This window comes from Catharus ustulatus, chromosome 12 (assembly GCF_009819885.2).
Source record: "Catharus ustulatus isolate bCatUst1 chromosome 12, bCatUst1.pri.v2, whole genome shotgun sequence".
In the NCBI taxonomy this organism is placed as follows: Eukaryota; Metazoa; Chordata; class Aves; order Passeriformes; family Turdidae; genus Catharus; species Catharus ustulatus.
Window position 1 is genome coordinate 21,469,274 of NC_046232.1, and position 16,437 is coordinate 21,485,710.

A 16,437-nucleotide genomic window follows, 5' to 3' on the forward strand; every position below is an offset into this window, starting at 1 on the left:
GTTCTCTCCAGAGGGATGGTGCATCCTTGGGTACATCGGGGTTGGGGATAACCGGCCAAACCCCGCGTGGAACCGGGAGCAAACCCAGCCGGGATCAAACTCGGCTGTAAAATGCCATGTGGAATGGGGACCGGGGCCGATTTGGCCCAGCACCAAATCTAGCTGTAAAGCCCTGCGTGAGATCTGGACCAAACCCCCGTGGAATCTGACTCCCAAACCACAGGGATGCGGGACCAAACTCCCCCAGGGTCTGATCCGGTAGCAAATCCTCTCGTGAAACAGGGAACAAAGCCCCCTGGGACCAGGCCTAACTGCAAAACCTTGCATGGGACCAGGAATGAAACCCGGGGATCAGACAGGGGATCAGATGAGGTTTGAAATCCCTCGTGGAACTGGGAATGGCCCCACTCCCCGGCACCAGACCCAAACCCACGGTTTCCTCGTGGAACCGGTATCAGACACCCTCAGGACCCTACCCAGCTGTTAAAGCCCGTACAGAGGTGGGACCAAACCCGGCTGCAAGCCCCGTGTGGGATCGCGGGGTCCGGCGGGGCCGTGGCCCTGCAGACACGGCCTGACCCTACATGGAAGCCGCGGCCCCGCTCGGGGCTGGCGCGTGACTCGGCAGCTGGATCCAGCAGGACAAGGGCAGCCGCCACCGTTCCACCGGGGACCTTCACCCCGGCTGGCCCCGCGTGGGGGAGGAGGAGGAGGAGGAGAACAACGGCACCACAACAATGACAGGAGGGTGATGCACACCAGGGGCACCCCCAGAAGGTGCATGGGGTGTGCCAGGGTTGCCAGGAGGCGGCTCGGGCTGGGAATTTGTTGTCCCGCTGTCCCAGCCAAACCGATGGCTTTTTTTAGCCACATGGGACGGGCAGAGCCTGCTCCAGGAAGAAAAACAGCCCTGGAGCTGGCAGCCCCCATCGGAGGGGCTGGAGGAGCTGTGGCACTCGTTGACGTCTGCCTGGCTTTAACATTAACCAGAGCAGGAGCCGCGGTGCCGGCGGGGTCAGCAGTGGTCCTGGGTGTCCCTGCTCGCCCAGCCCAGCCCGTGCTGCCAGCAGCCCTGCGGCCACCAGCCAGCACTGCTCGGAGGCCTGGCCGCTGCCCCACTGCCCCCCTGGCTGCCCTCGCCCTGGCCCCGCGGCCGGAGCCGCCCAGTGACCGCAGCGCTGGCAGGACGGGGTCAGGCCAGCACGGCACGGTCCCCCCGCGAGGAAAGGACAAAAGCGGCCATGTGGCACTGGCCCAGGGAAGGGCCCGAACAAAGGCACCGCCCGCTCATCGCTGGCCACAGCCCAGCCACCCTCCCTGCGGGGCCACTCCGGTGTCCCCAGCGTGGCTGCCCCGGGGAGACGAGAGTGCTGGCAGGGCTGGGTGTGGGGACAGGACCGCGGGGAGGGACAGGTCCCGCAGGTTTGGGGCCAGCCAGAGCACCAACAAGGACACAGCGCGGGGGCTGTGTGAGCTCCCTGCTGCCTGCGGGCTGGGCTGTGTCTGCCCGTGGAGGGGCCCCGGGGGGCTGACAGGGGCTCTGTTTCCTTGGGCTGCCCACAAACGCAAGAAGACCAGAGGTGCTGCCTGCAGGGTGGGGTAGGGGCTGTGTCCCCTCTTTGGCAACCAGCCGACCTCCTGCCTGGCACCCTTTTGGGATTCCTGCTTGCCCAGCAGAGTGTTTCAGTAGCCGTGATCCCAGCGTCTCCGGGCACTGGTGACACCCGGCTGCCAGCCACCAGCTCCGAGCGTGCCACCATGGGGACACCATGGCCGTGGCATCCCTGAACCCCACAGAGCTACACGTGGCCGTGAGGTGCCCAGACCCGTGAATTACCCCAAAACTCCCCGAGATGGCTATCACCGCAAGGATCTCACCACGGTGCCTGGGGCCATGTGCACAGGCATTAGGCAGCCCCCATAGCCACCCATCTACCAGGGACCCCAGTGGGTTCTGCCCCCCTAAACCGGGATCCCCAACAGCCCCAAGGTGCTGGAAGCCCCTCAGTGTGCTGGGGCTGAAACACGCAGTCCTGGGTACACCAGCACGGCCCCTTTAGGGCCGGTGCCACCCCAGGAACCGTGGGGGCACCTCCAGTTGAGTCCCCCAGCAGTGAGGGGGACTCCCCAGGCAGGAGCAGCCGCCCCCGGCCCTCGGTCCCCCGGGCCCCCGGGCGGTGGCGGGGCCGGGGCGGGGAGGGGCGGGCCGGCCCTTTGTTGTGCTGCGGGCGGAGCCCCCCGGAGCCGCCCCCGCACCGCCCCGCACCGCCGGGGGGGGAAACACCGCGGAGCCGCCCCCGCTGCCTGCGGCTCCCGCCGCGCCTCGGAGCCGCCGAGCGGGTGAGCAGCGGGGAGGGAAGCACCGGGCACCGGGCACCGGGCACCGGCACCGGCACCGGCACCGGCGGGTGCGCGCGTGAGAGCAGCGAGTGTGCGGGGGGCGCGCGCGGGCGGGTGCGCGTGCACGGGGCCGCGCGGGGGGCGGCGCGCGCACGTGCACGGGAGGTGGCCCGAGGGACCGGAGCTGTGCGCGAGTGTGGGTGTGCGAACACGCGTGTGTGCCCGCGGGAGTGACAGCGTGTGTGCATGGCTGTGTGTGTGACAGTGTGTGTGCGTGACTGTGTGTGACAGTGTGTGTGCGTGTCTGTTTGTATGTGTGTCTGTGCGTGGCTGTGTGTGTGACAATGTGTGTGCGTGTCTGTGTGTGACAATGCGTGTGCGTGACTGTGTGTGTGACAATGTGTGTGTGCGTGACTGTGTGTGTGACAATGAGTGTGCGTGTCTGTGTGTGACAGTGTGTGTGCATGTCTGTGTGTGTGTGACAGTGTGTGTGCATGTCTGTGTGTGTGTGACAATGTGTGTGCATGGCTGTGTGTGTGACTGTGTGTGCCTGGCTGTGTGTGTGACTGTGTGTGCATGGCTGTGTGTGTGACAATATGTGTGCATGGCTGTGAGTCTGTGTGACAATGTGTGTGCGTGACTGTGTGTGACAATATGTGTGTGTGGCTTTATGTGTGTGTGTGTCTGTGCATGGCTGTACGTGTGACAATGTGTGTGCATGGCTGTGTGACAATGTGTGCATGGCTGTGTGTCTGTATGTGTGCACCTGGGTGTGCCTGTGTGAGTCTGAGCAGCTGAGTGTGCCTGTGCATGAGCGTGTATATCTGTGTGTGTGTGTTTTGTGTGTGTGCGCTGTGTCCCTGTGTGTGTGCTGTGTGTCTGTGCCTGTGTGTTTTGTGTGTGTGCTCTGTGTGTGTTCTGTGCCTGTGTGTGTTCTGTGTTTGTGCCCGTGTGTGTATGTGCCTGTGTGTGCCTGTGTGTGTGCCCGTGTGTGTTTGTGCCTGTGTGTGTTTTGTGTGTGTGCTCTGTGTGTATTCTGTGCCTGTGTGTGTTCTGTGCCCGTGTTTGCTCTGTGTGTTTGTGCCCGTGTGTGTTTTGTGTGTGCGTGTGCGGGATGCCGGCACACCAGGGGCCGTTCCCACAGCCCGTTCCCAGGCGTGTGTTTGCCGCCCAGGGCGTGCACACCCCGTGACCTCTCTGCGTGTGTTTACGTGTGCCGGCTGTGCGCACACCAGGCCGAGGGTGCTCGGGACGGGCGTCACAGGCTGCTCACAGGGAGGCGTGTTGGTGCACGCACAGGACTCAGACGTGTGTGTGTGTGGTGTGTCCCACGTGTCTGATGTGCCCAGGACATTGTGGGGTGCACGCATGCCGTGTGTCCCAGACATGTGGCCACATCCCCTGAGCAGCTGTTGGTCCCCCTCTGGTCTGGGGGCACAGGGACGGTTGGGCTCCATGGGCTTTTGGGTCATCCCTTGGGGTCCATGGGCTTTTGGGTCATCTCTTGGGGTCCCATGGGCTTTTGGGTCATCCCTTGGGGTCCCATGGGCTTTTGGGTCATCCCTTGGGATCCCATGGGCTTTTGGGTCATCCCTTGGGCCCTAGTGCCTGCTCCGGCTGGGCCTGGGGCTGTTTAGGGGGCTGGCACCCCCTCTGACCCAAGGAGCACCGGGGCAGGATAAGGAGGGTGCCTGGGTGCTGGTTTGGGCTGTGCAGAGTCAGGACCAGCTGGGAAAGGGGCACCCCGCGCTGAGCCTGGACCCTCCATTCCTGCTCTCCAGGGAGCTGATGTTCCTGTGCTCCACCACCTCGCTGCTCCCTGCCGGTGCTCACTGCTGGGGCTCCTGCTGGCTCTTCCCTGTCCTGTGCCAGGGCTGGGGGCCCAGGGCAGCGCCCCGTGTGTCCTGCAGCTCCCAGGTGAGCAGTGTGGGATACAGGCAGGTGCTAGCATCGCAGGGGACAGGTGGGGATACCCTGTGGCCCTCAGAAGTGACTCTGCCATCGTGCGGGAGTGATGGGAGCAGTGAGGCAGGTGTGTGTTGTGGGGTACCAGTGCCCTCGGTGCCCTGCCAGGGTGAAGGGGATGCTGTGGGGCAGGGGAGGGGTGGCTGTGTGCCACCATCGCACAGCAGCCAGCCTGGCAGCGGGGTCTGAGCCACAGTGGGCCAGACTGGCAGGGGGACAGCCCAGCTTGTCCCGTGGGAGGCCCTGGGCTCAGGCAGGGTGTCACAGCTGGAATGGGGGATGCCCTATGGAGAGCCCTGCCAGGCTGCAGGGTCAGAGGCTGCCCCAGCCCCTCCCAGGAGGCTGTCAGGGCGCAGCAGAGCGGGGCTGTGCAGGGGTATCCCCGTGCAGCCTCGGAGCAGCTGTGTGACTGTGCAGGGCCCGCAGCCGCGCGCTGCAGGTGTGCATGCATGCGTGCTCGCTGTGTGTGTGCGTGGCTGGGAGCAGGGACTGCCGGCTGCTGTCTGGCGGCTCCCAGCAGCCAGCCGAGCCGGGGGCGTGCGTGTGAGCCCCGCCAGGCGGGGAGAGCCCGGCAGCGTGGGCTGGGTGCGAGCCGGGCTCCGGTCCCTGGGCAGGGGCCGTGCCCGTGCTGGGCAGGCTGCAGGGCGAGGTGGGAGCTGGTGGGCAGCAGCAGCAGCGAGGCACACACAGCCCTGTCCCCGCTCTCTGCAGACAGCAGCAGCAGCACCCAGATCCATCACCGCCTTCCCAGGCACCCACTGAACAGAGTGCCAGGCGCTGGCGTGGGAATTCGGTGCAGAAACCACTGCCCCACCTGCCTGCTGACCCCAGGCCACAGGTTTTGGTGCTGCCCAAACACCGGCGAGGTTTCCCCATTGCCGGCAGTGGGCAGGGAGGGTGGCACGGGTGCGTGCTGCTGCCTGCAGCAGGGCGTGGGGCACGCACAGGCCTGTGCGAGGGCAGAGCAGGGCAGGGTGCTGCGGGTGCCCCCGGCGCTGCCCCGCTGGCAGCTGCGTGGGCAGGACAGGAGATAAATGGGAGTTTGGCGTAAACAGCCCTGGCTGCCAGCAGTGCTGGAGTGGCGCTTAAAGGCACAGGCTCTGGCCTGGTTCTGCTGCCTTTTCCTGCCCTCCCTCGCTGTCTGCTCTGCTCTCCTTTTCCTCCCTGCCTTCCCCTTCCCTTCCCTCCTGCTCCTGCCTGCTCACCCCAGAGCAGCTGCCCTCCCCACAGGGGCTCCCGTCCTCGCTGCGTGCCATCACAGCCGAGTGCTGGCACAGCACTGCCAGGCCATGCACAGGTGACAGCCAGGTCCCTGGAGCCCCCCGAGATGCTGTGAGCTGGCATGGAGCAGGGGGCCGTGGCTGCAGGGTCCCACCACGTCCAGGGTGACCCGCTGGGCTGGGTCATGCAGAGTCCCGTCTGTCTATGTCACTTCCCGGGCAAAGGTGCTGCTGATAAGGCTGGGGTGGAGCTGTGGGGCTGTCCCAGGCCCGGGAAGGAGCAGCGGAACAGGAAGGAGGCAAGGTCGATTTGGGGCAGAGGGGCAGCCCCCAGCCCCAGCCCCTGGACACCAGGTATGGCCTGTGAGCAGGCACGGCCAGCGGCGCCGGGCGGGCAGAGAGGGAGAGCGTGGGCACAGCTGTCCTGAGAGTGTGGGCACAGCGTCCCAAGAGTGTGGGCACAGCTGTCCCGACAGTGTGGGCACAGCTGTCCCGGGAGTGTGGGCACAGGCATCCGAGGAGTGTGGACACAGCTGTCCCGGGAGTGTGGGGAGCATTTCTCCTGGGCAGGGGGCTCACAGTGGGTCCCACCATTGCGGTCCAGGGCTGGGTCTAACCAAGAAGGGCATGGGAAGCTGTCGCCCCCATTGGAAGGGCAGCACTGGGTGCCCTGGCCCCAGGAGAGCTGCCTGCTGCAGAGGAATCCTTGGACCCCATCCCTCTGTCCCCCTGTCCCCGTTGCCATGGCGATATCAGGAGGTGTCATTAATAATAGCTGCGTGGGAGCTGCTGGCCGGGTGGGCAGTGCTCCGAGGGCTGCGGGGGCTGCGGGCCCTCCCCTCACCCCAGCCACGGACAGAGCCCCCCAGGAGCCGGGCAGAGGATCTTGCCCTGCTCGGCACATGGCCACACGGGACCCCGCCACGGGCACGGGGGCTGGCAGGGATGTGTCCCCTGTGCCGAGTGCGACCTGTGGGGACAGCGGTGCTGGCCAGGTGGCTGTGGTACCCACCCCGTGGTATCCCACGGCTCCCGAGGGAGGGCAGGGAGCGCTGGGCTGTGCCGGCCAGAGCCCCCCGCCCCAGCACAGCGGCCGTGGGGCACAGCTGAGAGGCGAGGGAGCGGCCACGGGCCGAGCTGTTCCGGGACAGCAGGACACCCCGGGACAGTTTTTCCGGGCACAGCAAGATACATTCCCAGCCAGCCCCTCCTGGACCACCGCCCGGGATCCCGGGCCCGCCGGGTTTCCCTGCGGCGGGGGTGGCTGCAGGGAGTCCCCAGCTGCCGCTGTGCCGGGGACAAAGCCCCGTGCCCTGCAGCCCCTGGCGGGGCCGGTCCCGCCGGGCGGTGAGGGGGGCGGAACCGGGCGGGACCCGCCCGCCGCCTCTCCGAGCGCCCCACCCCACCCGGGACACCGGCGGGGCTGGAGCGGGTCGGTACGGCCCGAACGGCTGGAGAGCGCTCGGGAACACATCAGTAATGCTCGGGAGAGTTCGGTTCGGTCCGGCCGGGCGGGGCTCCGCCCGTGGCTGCTGCGCCCGGTGCCGGAGCGGGGCGGAGCGCGGCGAACAGGCGGGGGGCCGGGCCGAGCCGTGCCGTGCCGAACCAAGCGGCTGAGCCCCTTCTCTCCCCGCAGGTCTGCAGCGCCCGGGCGGCTTCGCGGCCGCGGCGGAGCCCCGCGGCTCGGTCCGGGATGGCGGCGCGGCCGGTGCTGCCGGTCCTGGCGGCGCTGCTGCTCTCGGCGGCTCCGGAGCCTGTCCCGCGGGTCAGCCTGCCCTACGGTGAGTGTCCGCTGGCCTGCGGGGGTAGGGTCTGCCGGCCCCGGGGAAGGGAGTCGGTCCCCGTGGGGGCTCCGGCTGGCGTCTCCCCCGTGGCGGCGGAGCGCCCCGCGTCCCCCCGGGCTCTGCGCCGCGTGGAAACGCCGTGTGACAGCCCCGGCAGCTCCCCGGGACTCCGGGAACCCCCTGTCAACCTGGCATGGAGCAGGGCTGGGGCAGAGCCCCGGGGATGCTGCGGGTCTCAGGTGCCTGGGGCACCCAGGGTGCTCGTCCCTCCGCGGGCAGGGCCGTGGTGGCCGTGTTCTGTACACGGTGGGGTGGGCTGAGCCGGCCGGGGGGCTCTGCCCGTGGGCTGCCTCCCTGGTCAGGCTGTCCCTGGGGTTGGGGACTCATCACTGTGCAGTGCTCAGCTCAGCTCTGAGCCCCACTGCGGGCTCTTACCAGCTGCACGGCCCCAGGGTGCTGTGGCTGGCCTGGGCAGGGGCCAGGGAAGGACATCCCGGAGGATGCTGGGCCAGGCAGAGCTGTAACAAGTGGGGGCCTGGCTGCAGCCCCCTGCTGCCCTGCAGAGCCCCCAGCAGCTGGCACAGGCGTGGGCTCAGCCCTGGCAGCTGTGCCGTGCGGGGGAGCCACCCACGGCTGCGCTGCCAGAAGGTGGCTGGATCCAGCTGCTGCCGGCCAGCAGAGCCCATCCCGTCCTGTGCCGGCTGGCCTGGGAGGGTGCCGCGGTTTGGGCAGCTGTGAGCGCTCCCTGGCTCAGCGGGCTGCAGCTCTCTGGTGTGGATGTGGCCCCACCACATGCTCCCGTGACCGCTGGCCATGGCCGTGGTGGCTCCAGCAGCTGTGGGACCTGCTGAGTTGGACAGGAGGCCGAGACCTAGTGAGGCAGCCAGCTCAGCGTCGTGCCAGGCTGTGCCGTGCCGTGTTGAGCCACGCTGCCCGGCCCTGCCTGCACGGACAGGTTCTGCCCCGCGCTCTGCACCCCTGTGAGGCTGTGAGAGATGTGGGGCTGCAGCCGTGGGCAGTGCCTAGGGACCGTGGCCTGGACCCCAGCGGTGCAGGGGGAGCTGGGCAGGGAGCACGGGCCAGTGGGCAGTGTGTGCCCAGCGGTGGCTCCCATGGAGCGTGGCCACGTGGGGCTGCGGTCGGTGGGAGGGAGGAGCTGGGAGCTGCTCCCCTGGGAGCACTGGATGTGCCTGCAGCAGGTTTGTCTGGAAGAAGCAGGTCTTGTCCTGACAGGTCCCTGGCAGCCACACCAGCAGCTAGCTCCCCATGCCAGCACAGCCCTGCGAGGCACAGGGGCCCCGCTGCTGCCGTGCCCACCACGGGTGGCATCACCCCTACACTGGGGTGCAGGACCCTCCCAGGGGATGCACTGGGACATCAGCTTCCTTCTCTCTGCACCGCTGTGGGAGAGCTGGGCTGGTGCTGGGGCCAGCTGAGCCCTGCAGCGTGAGGGAGGTGCTGCCCCATCCAAAACCTGGGGTGTGTAGAGCGATGGGAGGGGAGAGCCACAGGGTCCCACCCCACAGCACCATTGCCCCACAGCTCCTCCAGCCCTCACACTGGGGCTGGCAGGGGGTTGGAGGCGCCTGGCAGGAGCTCTGGGGTTATCCTGGTGGGACTCTGGGAGCAGGTAGGGGGTTGGGAGAGCTCAGGGGGTCCCCAGAGTGTCAGGGGTCAGGGAGTTGGCAGCGTGAGTCAGCCCGACGTGTCCCGCTCACACAGCCAGGCCCATCTGATTCAGAGCAGTAGGAGAGGAAGGGCTTCCGGGGCCAGGCCACCCACGCGGGACAGGACGGGCTGGGATGGGACAGGACGGGCCCTCCCTGACTCAGCTTGGCCAGTGGCCCGTGTCCGGCATGGGCTGAGCCCTGCAGGCAGCGTGGACAGCACCTGGCTGAGTCCTGCATGCATCACCTGCAGCACAGGGCTGAGCCTGTGTCCGGCATGGGCTGAGCCCTGCAGCCAGCATGGACAGCACCTGGCTGAGTCCTGCAGCACCTGCAGCACAGGGCTGAGCCCGTGTCCGGCATGGGCTGAGCCCTGCAGGCAGCATGGACAGCACCTGGCTGAGTCTGTGTCCAGCATGGGCTGAGCCCGGCGGGCTGGGCAGGAGGGTACTCAATGCTGTGACACTGGGGTCCCTCTGTGCCTGGGCTGGACAGAGCCCCCAGTGCTGCAGGGTGAGCTCCAGGGCTGGATGTGGCTGGGCAGCTGCCCCAGTGCTAGGCAGGGCTGCTGTGCCATCCTCAGGGCCAGGGCACAGCTGTGCCTCGTGGGTCCCTGGGGCGCTGTGGGGTCTGGCACGGTTCAGTGCAGTTGTGGTGCCACATGTCTGTGGCAGCGTGGGCAGAGCCGGGTCTGGCCCTGGCTGCTGCGGGTGGGTGGCATGGCCGAGGTGCTGGGCAGAGGGACCAGGAGCAGCTGTGGTGCAGGATCCTGGGCTCAGGTGCCAGCACGAGGCTGACACTAGCCGCTCTTGCCCCCAGACTCGGCCGAGAGAGTAGTGCGGCGCTTTGAGGCACCGGGTGTGTCCAACTACACGGCCCTGCTGCTGAGCCCCGACGGTGGGACCCTCTACCTGGGGGCACGAGAGATGCTCCTCACCCTCAACACCAGCAACTTTCAACCCAGCTCCCCAGTTCGCAGGGTGAGCCCAGGGATGGGCTGGGCGGCCCTTGGGGAGGGAGGGGGCACCCAACTAGCTGCAGAGCAGGGATCCCCTCCCCACAGGCGTTTTGGGTCTGTGTGAGCCATCACGAATTCAGGAGCAGCTGCCCCAGAGCAGGGTGTTTGAGGTGGGGAGAGTGTGCATGGACCAGCCAGGGCCAGGGGCGCTCCCAGTGACTGTCCCTTCTCCACAGCTGCTGTGGAGTGCAGATGAGGAGAAGAAGAGGCAGTGTGTGTTCAAAGGCAAGGACCCCCAGGTGAGCCCCACTGCCAGCAGGCATGGGGGGCACTGCCCTGTGCAGGGTGTCTGTGGGTGAAACAGCTGAGCCAAGGGCTGAGTTGGCTCCTCTGACCCCCACAGAGGGACTGTCACAACTACATCAAGCTGCTGCTGCAGCTGAACAGCACCCACCTGTACACCTGTGGCACCTGCGCCTTCAGCCCAGCCTGCGCCTACATCGTGAGTACTGCAGCAGGATCCCCCCGCAGGTCCCCCCATGCCCTCAGGGCCCTGCAGTGGGGCCCTTGGCACTGGCACTAGTGCTGCTGGCTCACAGCCTCATCCTGCTGCAGAATGTGCAGCACTTCAGCCTGGAGCGGGATGCCTTGGGGAAGGTGGTGCTGGAGGACGGGAAGGGACGCTGCCCCTTTGACCCCGAGTACCGCTCCACAGCTGTCATGGTCGGTAAGGCACGACACCCTGGGACCCTCGTCCTTCCTCCCTCGCCCTCCCTGTGCCACCCTGGAGCCCTCTCCCTCTCTGCAGTGCCCTGGGACCTTTGCCCTCCTCCCTGTTCCTCCCCCTGCCTGTGTCTGCCCGGCCAAGCTGAGCCAAGGCCGGGCTGTCCCAGACCCCAGCAGGGAGCAGGGCCATGCTGGTGGCACGTGGCACGTCCCAGCAGGAGCATGTCTTTGGCAGACGGCGAGCTCTACGCCGGGACCGTCAGCAACTTCCAGGGCAATGAGCCGACCATCTCCCGCAGCCAGGAGAGCCGCATCGCCCTCAAGACCGAGAACTCCCTCAACTGGCTGCAAGGTGGGTGCTGGGCTGCCCAGGGTCCCTTCCCCCCGTAGTGTGGGAGGCAAGGGAGGGAGTGGGGCAGCAGTGCTGAGGGTGCTTGTGCCCCCAGACCCAGCGTTCGTGGGCTCAGCCTACCTGCGGGAGAGCCTCCCTGCCGGCAACCCTGAAGGCGACGATGACAAGGTCTACTTCTTCTTCAGCGAGACCGGGAAGGAGTTCGACTATTTTGAGAACACCATCGTCTCCCGCATCGCCCGCGTGTGCAAGGTGGGCATGAATGGGGGCTGTGCCTGGGGTGTGACTCACTGCTGGGCCGGGGGAGGATGTGGGACCGTCCTGCAGCTCTCCAGCCCTTGGTGCCTGGAGCCCTGCTCCGCTGGCTCGGCGCGTGGGGCTCCCCGTGGCCGTGGCGTGGCAGCCTGACCGCTGTGCCGTGCAGGGGGACCAGGGCGGGGAGCGCGTGCTGCAGCGGCGCTGGACGACCTTCCTGAAGGCACAGCTGCTCTGCTCACACCCTGAGGATGGGTTCCCCTTCAACGTGCTGCAGGACATCTTTGTGCTCACCCCGGGTGAGCTGCGCTGGAGGGAGACGCTCTTCTACGGTGTCTTCACCTCGCAGTGGTGAGTGCTGGGGACCAGGGCAGCACGGGAGGCTCGGCAGAGCCAGGGCTGATCTTGCCGCGGGCTGTGCCTCTCCTCACCAGGAACAAGGGTGGACTGGGCAGCTCGGCCGTCTGCGCCTTCCCCATGCACAGCGTGCAGCGTGCCTTCAGCGGGCTCTACAAGGAGGTGAACCGCGAGACGCAGCAGTGGTACACGGACACCGGCCCCGTGCCAGAGCCCCGGCCAGGCACGGTAGGTGGCCCCTTGGTCCTGCCCGAGCACAGGACACAGCACTGCCCCATTGCTCTCCTGGTCCCAGTGGCTGCCACAGCATGGCACCCTCCTGAGTGGAAGCCCTTGTGAGCCCCGTCCTTTCCCTGCAGTGCATCACCAGCCACACACGGCACATGAAGATCAATTCGTCGCTGCAGATGCCAGATCGGGTGCTGAACTTTATCAAGGACCACTTCCTGATGGACAGCCCCGTGCGCAGCCAGCCGCTGCTGCTGCAGAGCCAGCGGCGCTACCAGCGGATCGGCGTGCACCGCGCACAGGGCCTGCACGGCACCTACGACGTCCTGTTCCTGGGCACGGGTGGGTGAGGAGATGGGCTCTGGCGGGGCAGGGTGTGTGCTGGGCACGGGTGGGTGCAGGAGATGGGCTCTGGCAGGGCAGGGTGTGTGCTGGGCACGGGTGGGTGCAGGAGATGGGCTCTGGCGGGGCAGGGTGTGTGCTGGGCACGGGTGGGTGCGGGAGATGGGCTCTGGCGGGGCAGGGTGTGTGCTGGGCACGGGTGGGTGCAGGAGATGGGCTCTGGCGGGGCAGGGTGTGTGCTGGGCACGGGTGGGTGTGAGAGATGGGCTCTGGCGGGGCAGGGTGTGTGCTGGGCACGGGTGGGTGCAGGAGATGGGCTCTGATGGGGCAGGGTGTGTGCTGGGCACGGGTGGGTGCAGGAGATGGGCTCTGGCAGGGCAGGGTGTGTGTGCTGGGCACGGGTGGGTGCAGGAGATGGGCTCTGGCAGGGCAGGGTGTGTGCTGGGCACGGGTGGGTGTGAGAGATGGGCTCTGGCGGGGCAGGGTGTGTGCTGGGCACGGGTGGGTGAGGAGATGGGCTCTGGCGGGGCAGGGTGTGTGCTGGGCACGGGTGGGTGCGGGAGATGGGCTCTGATGGGGCAGGGTGTGTGCTGGGCACGGGTGGGTGCAGGAGATGGGCTCTGATGGGGCAGGGTGTGTGCTGGGCACGGGTGGGTGTGAGAGATGGGCTCTGGTGGGGCAGGGTGTGTGCTGGGCACGGGTGGGTGCAGGAGATGGGCTCTGGCGGGGCAGGGTGTGTGCTGGGCACGGGTGGGTGAGGAGATGGGCTCTGATGGGGCAGGGTATGTGCTGGGCACGGGTGGGTGCAGGAGATGGGCTCTGATGGGGCAGGGTATGTGCTGGGCACGGGTGGGTGAGGAGATGGGCTCTGGTGGGGCAGGGTGTGTGCTGGGCACGGGTGGGTGCAGGAGATGGGCTCTGGCGGGGCAGGGTGTGTGCTGGGCACAGGTGGGTGCAGGAGATGGGCTCTGGCGGGGCAGGGTGTGTGCTGGGCACGGGTGGGTGCAGGAGATGGGCTCTGGCAGGGCAGGGTGTGTGCTGGGCACGGGTGGGTACAGGAGATGGGCTCTGGCGGGGCAGGGTGTGTGCTGGGCACGGGTGGGTGCAGGAGATGGGCTCTGGCAGGGCAGGGTGTGTGCTGGGCACGGGTGGGTGCAGGAGATGGGCTCTGATGGGGCAGGGTGTGTGCTGGGCACGGGTGGGTGCAGGAGATGGGCTCTGGCGGGGCAGGGTGTGTGCTGGGCACGGGTGGGTGTGAGAGATGGGCTCTGGCGGGGCAGGGTGTGTGCTGGGCACGGGTGGGTGAGGAGATGGGCTCTGGCAGGGCAGGGTGTGTGCTGGGCACGGGTGGGTGCAGGAGATGGGCTCTGGCGGGGCAGGGTGTGTGCTGGGCACGGGTGGGTGCAGGAGATGGGCTCTGGCGGGGCAGGGTGTGTGCTGGGCACGGGTGGGTGCAGGAGATGGGCTCTGGCAGGGCAGGGTGTGTGCTGGGCACGGGTGGGTGTGAGAGATGGGCTCTGGCGGGGCAGGGTGTGTGCTGGGCACGGGTGGGTGCAGGAGATGGGCTCTGGTGGGGCAGGGTGTGTGCTGGGCACGGGTGGGTGCAGGAGATGGGCTCTGGCAGGGCAGGGTGTGTGCTGGGCACGGGTGGGTGCAGGAGATGGGCTCTGGCGGGGCAGGGTGTGTGCTGGGCACGGGTGGGTGTGAGAGATGGGCTCTGGCAGGGCAGGGTGTGTGCTGGGCACCCCAGCCCTGCTCAGCACAGCCCCTCTGTTTGCAGATGACGGGCGGCTGCACAAGGCTGTGCGGGTGAACCGCGGTGTGCACATCATTGAGGAGATCCGCCTCTTCCCCGACGGACAGCCCATCCTCCAGCTGCTGCTGGACCAGGACAAGGCATGAGCCAGGGCAAGGGAGGCGCTGGGGGCTCAGCCTGCTCAGGGCAGGTCCTGTTTGTGGGCTGGGGGACAGAGACCTGGCAAGGCAGGGGTGTGCAGGAGCCCACCCCGCTGACCCCAGCGTGTCCCCTCCCGCAGGGCCTTGTCTACGCAGCCACCTACGCAGCAGTGGCCCAGGTGCCCTTTGCCAACTGCAGCCTGTACCGCAGCTGTGGGGAGTGTGTGCTGGCACGGGACCCCTTCTGCGCCTGGAGCTCGAATGCCTGCCGCAGGGTCACCCCACATCCCTCGGCACACTTACAGTAAGTGCTGCACCCTCTGCCACCCCCCTGCACCCCACGGCACCCGCTGCCCTGCCCTCCCTCTGTTCCCAGGCGTGGGGCACAGGACATCGAGGATGCTGACACGGAGCGGCTCTGCCAGCGGGCCAACACCTCCCAGCCCCGTCCCCGCATCCTCCTGACCACAGGTGAGCTCCCACGCATCCCGCACATCCCAGGGGGGATCCACACATCCTGCTCCACCACTGCCATCAGCCCCCTGCCCGCAGCGGGGTCTCCTCCCTGATGTTCCCGTGGTTCTCTCTGCAGCCTCGGGCAGCCCGTGCCAGCAGATCCAGCTACCTCCCAACGCAGTGCGGTCGCTGCCGTGCCAGCTGCTCTCCAACCTGGCCTCGCGGCGCTGGCTGCACAACGGGGTGCGTGTCAATGCCTCCTACCTGGTGCTGCCCGACGGGGCCCTCATCCTGGTGGGCAGCCCGGAGCGCGCAGGCGTCTATGAGTGCTGGTCTCTGGAGGAAGGATTCCGCAAACTGATGGCCAGCTACTGCGTGGGCGTGCGAGAGCCGGCCCTTGGGCCAGCAGACTCTGGCAGGAAGGTGGCTGCTGGCCGTGACACCCTGGAGACGGTCAGCACATCCCGGAGCACCTCGGCGGTGGGCAGCGCTGCAGCACGGCTGGAGGGCAAGACCTACTGGACCGAGTTCCTGGTGATGTGCGTGCTCTTTGCTGCTGCCGTCCTCGTGCTGGCCTTCTTTGTCCTGCACCGCCACCGTGATGGCATGAAGGCCCTGCTGGAGCCTGGTGACCCTAGCAGGCACCAGAAGCCACCCCGCAAGCCGGTGGAGAGCCTGCCCCTGAATGGCAGCAACCTGCCCAGCACGGCTCCCGAGCACAAGGGCTACCAGGCCCTGCAGGACAACTACATCGTCAGTACCCCCGTGCATGAGCCCCCAGGACCCCCACGCGCCTTCTCTGAGTCAGAGAAGAGGCCTCTCCACGTGCGTGACAGCTTCGTGGAGGTGTCTCCTGCCTGCCAAAGACCCCGGGTGCGCCTGGGCTCCGAGATCCAGGACTCGGTGGTGTGACAGGGACGAGAGCCAAGCCCTCGCCCACAACTGCCTCTGCTCTGCTGAGCCTCGCCGGACGGTGCACCGCAGCCAGGGCCCGTGCTCTGTGTGTGTGCATGCCCGGAGCTGGCACCCACACTGCGGCAGCACCCACCAGACTGTGGGGTCTGGACCCTCGTGGGCTCCCTGGCCACCACCTCGTGGGTGTGAGGGGTGCCACACGCCCCCCAGGACCCTGCAGGGCAGTTCCAGCGTCCCTGCGGCAGGGACAGACACGGTTCCTGGCTCGGGGTGCTGGTGCAGCCCCGGCTCTGCCAGGCCCTGACCCCCTCTATGCAGAGGGCAGGAGGGGGCGGCCGCAGACCCCTCGTGCCCCACCTCACTGTGACGTCCCGTGTGGGACCCAGGGCCACGCGTGCGGCTGGGCGGTGCCAGCCCCACGGCATGTGCTGTGTGTCTGTGCTTGGTTCGTTTTTGATATGTGGAAAATGTGAATTGTGTCCGGGGAAGGGGAGCTGGGAACAGCCTCCCCTGTGCTGGGTGGGCAGGGACACCCCTGCAGCCCCACGTGTGTGTGCAGAAACGTCTGATGTTTTTATATAAAGTCCTTCAGACACGTGTGTGTGTGTGGCAGGGCTGAGAGCCTTCCTATCCAGAACGATCCCAGTTGGCCTCAGGGAGTGCAGCCGTGTCTGGCTCTCCCTGCAGGCAGAGGAAGATCTGCCCAGGGCTTCAGAGGGGGCCAGGGGACTGTGCTGGCCCCCAGATCTGTGGAGTCCCCTCCTCTTGTGCTTGGCTGAGCACTGGGCCAGGGCACGCGGGGCCCTGCGGGGACAGTGGCTGTGTGCCTGCAGAGGGACGCTGCCTGGTGCTGTGCCAGCTTGGGCAGGCTGTCCTGGGGCAGCTCTGGGCTGTCCTGGGGCCGTGCTGGAGGCCAGTGCTATGGCACTGTGGTGCAGACAGAGCAGCCGTGAGAAACAGCAGAAGGTGGAGGTGA

The 16,437-nt window shown here is 67.5% G+C and overlaps 1 protein-coding gene across 1 annotated transcript; it reads left to right on the forward strand.

Moving 5' to 3' along the window:
- Positions 1-7,201: 7,201 nt before the first annotated feature.
- On the forward strand, positions 7,202-16,060 carry SEMA4B (semaphorin 4B). Its single transcript, XM_033071061.1, has 14 exons — positions 7,202-7,306; positions 9,796-9,956; positions 10,171-10,233; positions 10,338-10,436; positions 10,550-10,661; positions 10,896-11,012; positions 11,107-11,264; positions 11,437-11,618; positions 11,702-11,852; positions 11,984-12,194; positions 13,975-14,090; positions 14,231-14,394; positions 14,467-14,561; positions 14,683-16,060. Exons 1-14 carry the CDS (start codon positions 7,219-7,221, stop codon positions 15,456-15,458), a joined length of 2,493 nt encoding a protein of 830 aa, XP_032926952.1. The 5' UTR covers positions 7,202-7,218; the 3' UTR covers positions 15,459-16,060.
- Positions 16,061-16,437: the final 377 nt, after the last annotated feature.

What these genes read in the sequence shown, in the direction of transcription:
- SEMA4B (XM_033071061.1), top strand. Translation starts at nt 7,219, where the DNA reads ATGGCGGCGCGGCCGGTGCTGCCGGTCCTGGCGGCGCTGCTGCTCTCG. An exon ending in TGCTGCTGGACCAGGACAAG is followed by an intron (nt 14,091 to 14,230) that starts GCATGAGCCAGG and finishes CCCCTCCCGCAG; the next exon opens with GGCCTTGTCTACGCAGCCAC. An exon ending in CCGCATCCTCCTGACCACAG is followed by an intron (nt 14,562 to 14,682) that starts GTGAGCTCCCAC and finishes TTCTCTCTGCAG; the next exon opens with CCTCGGGCAGCCCGTGCCAG.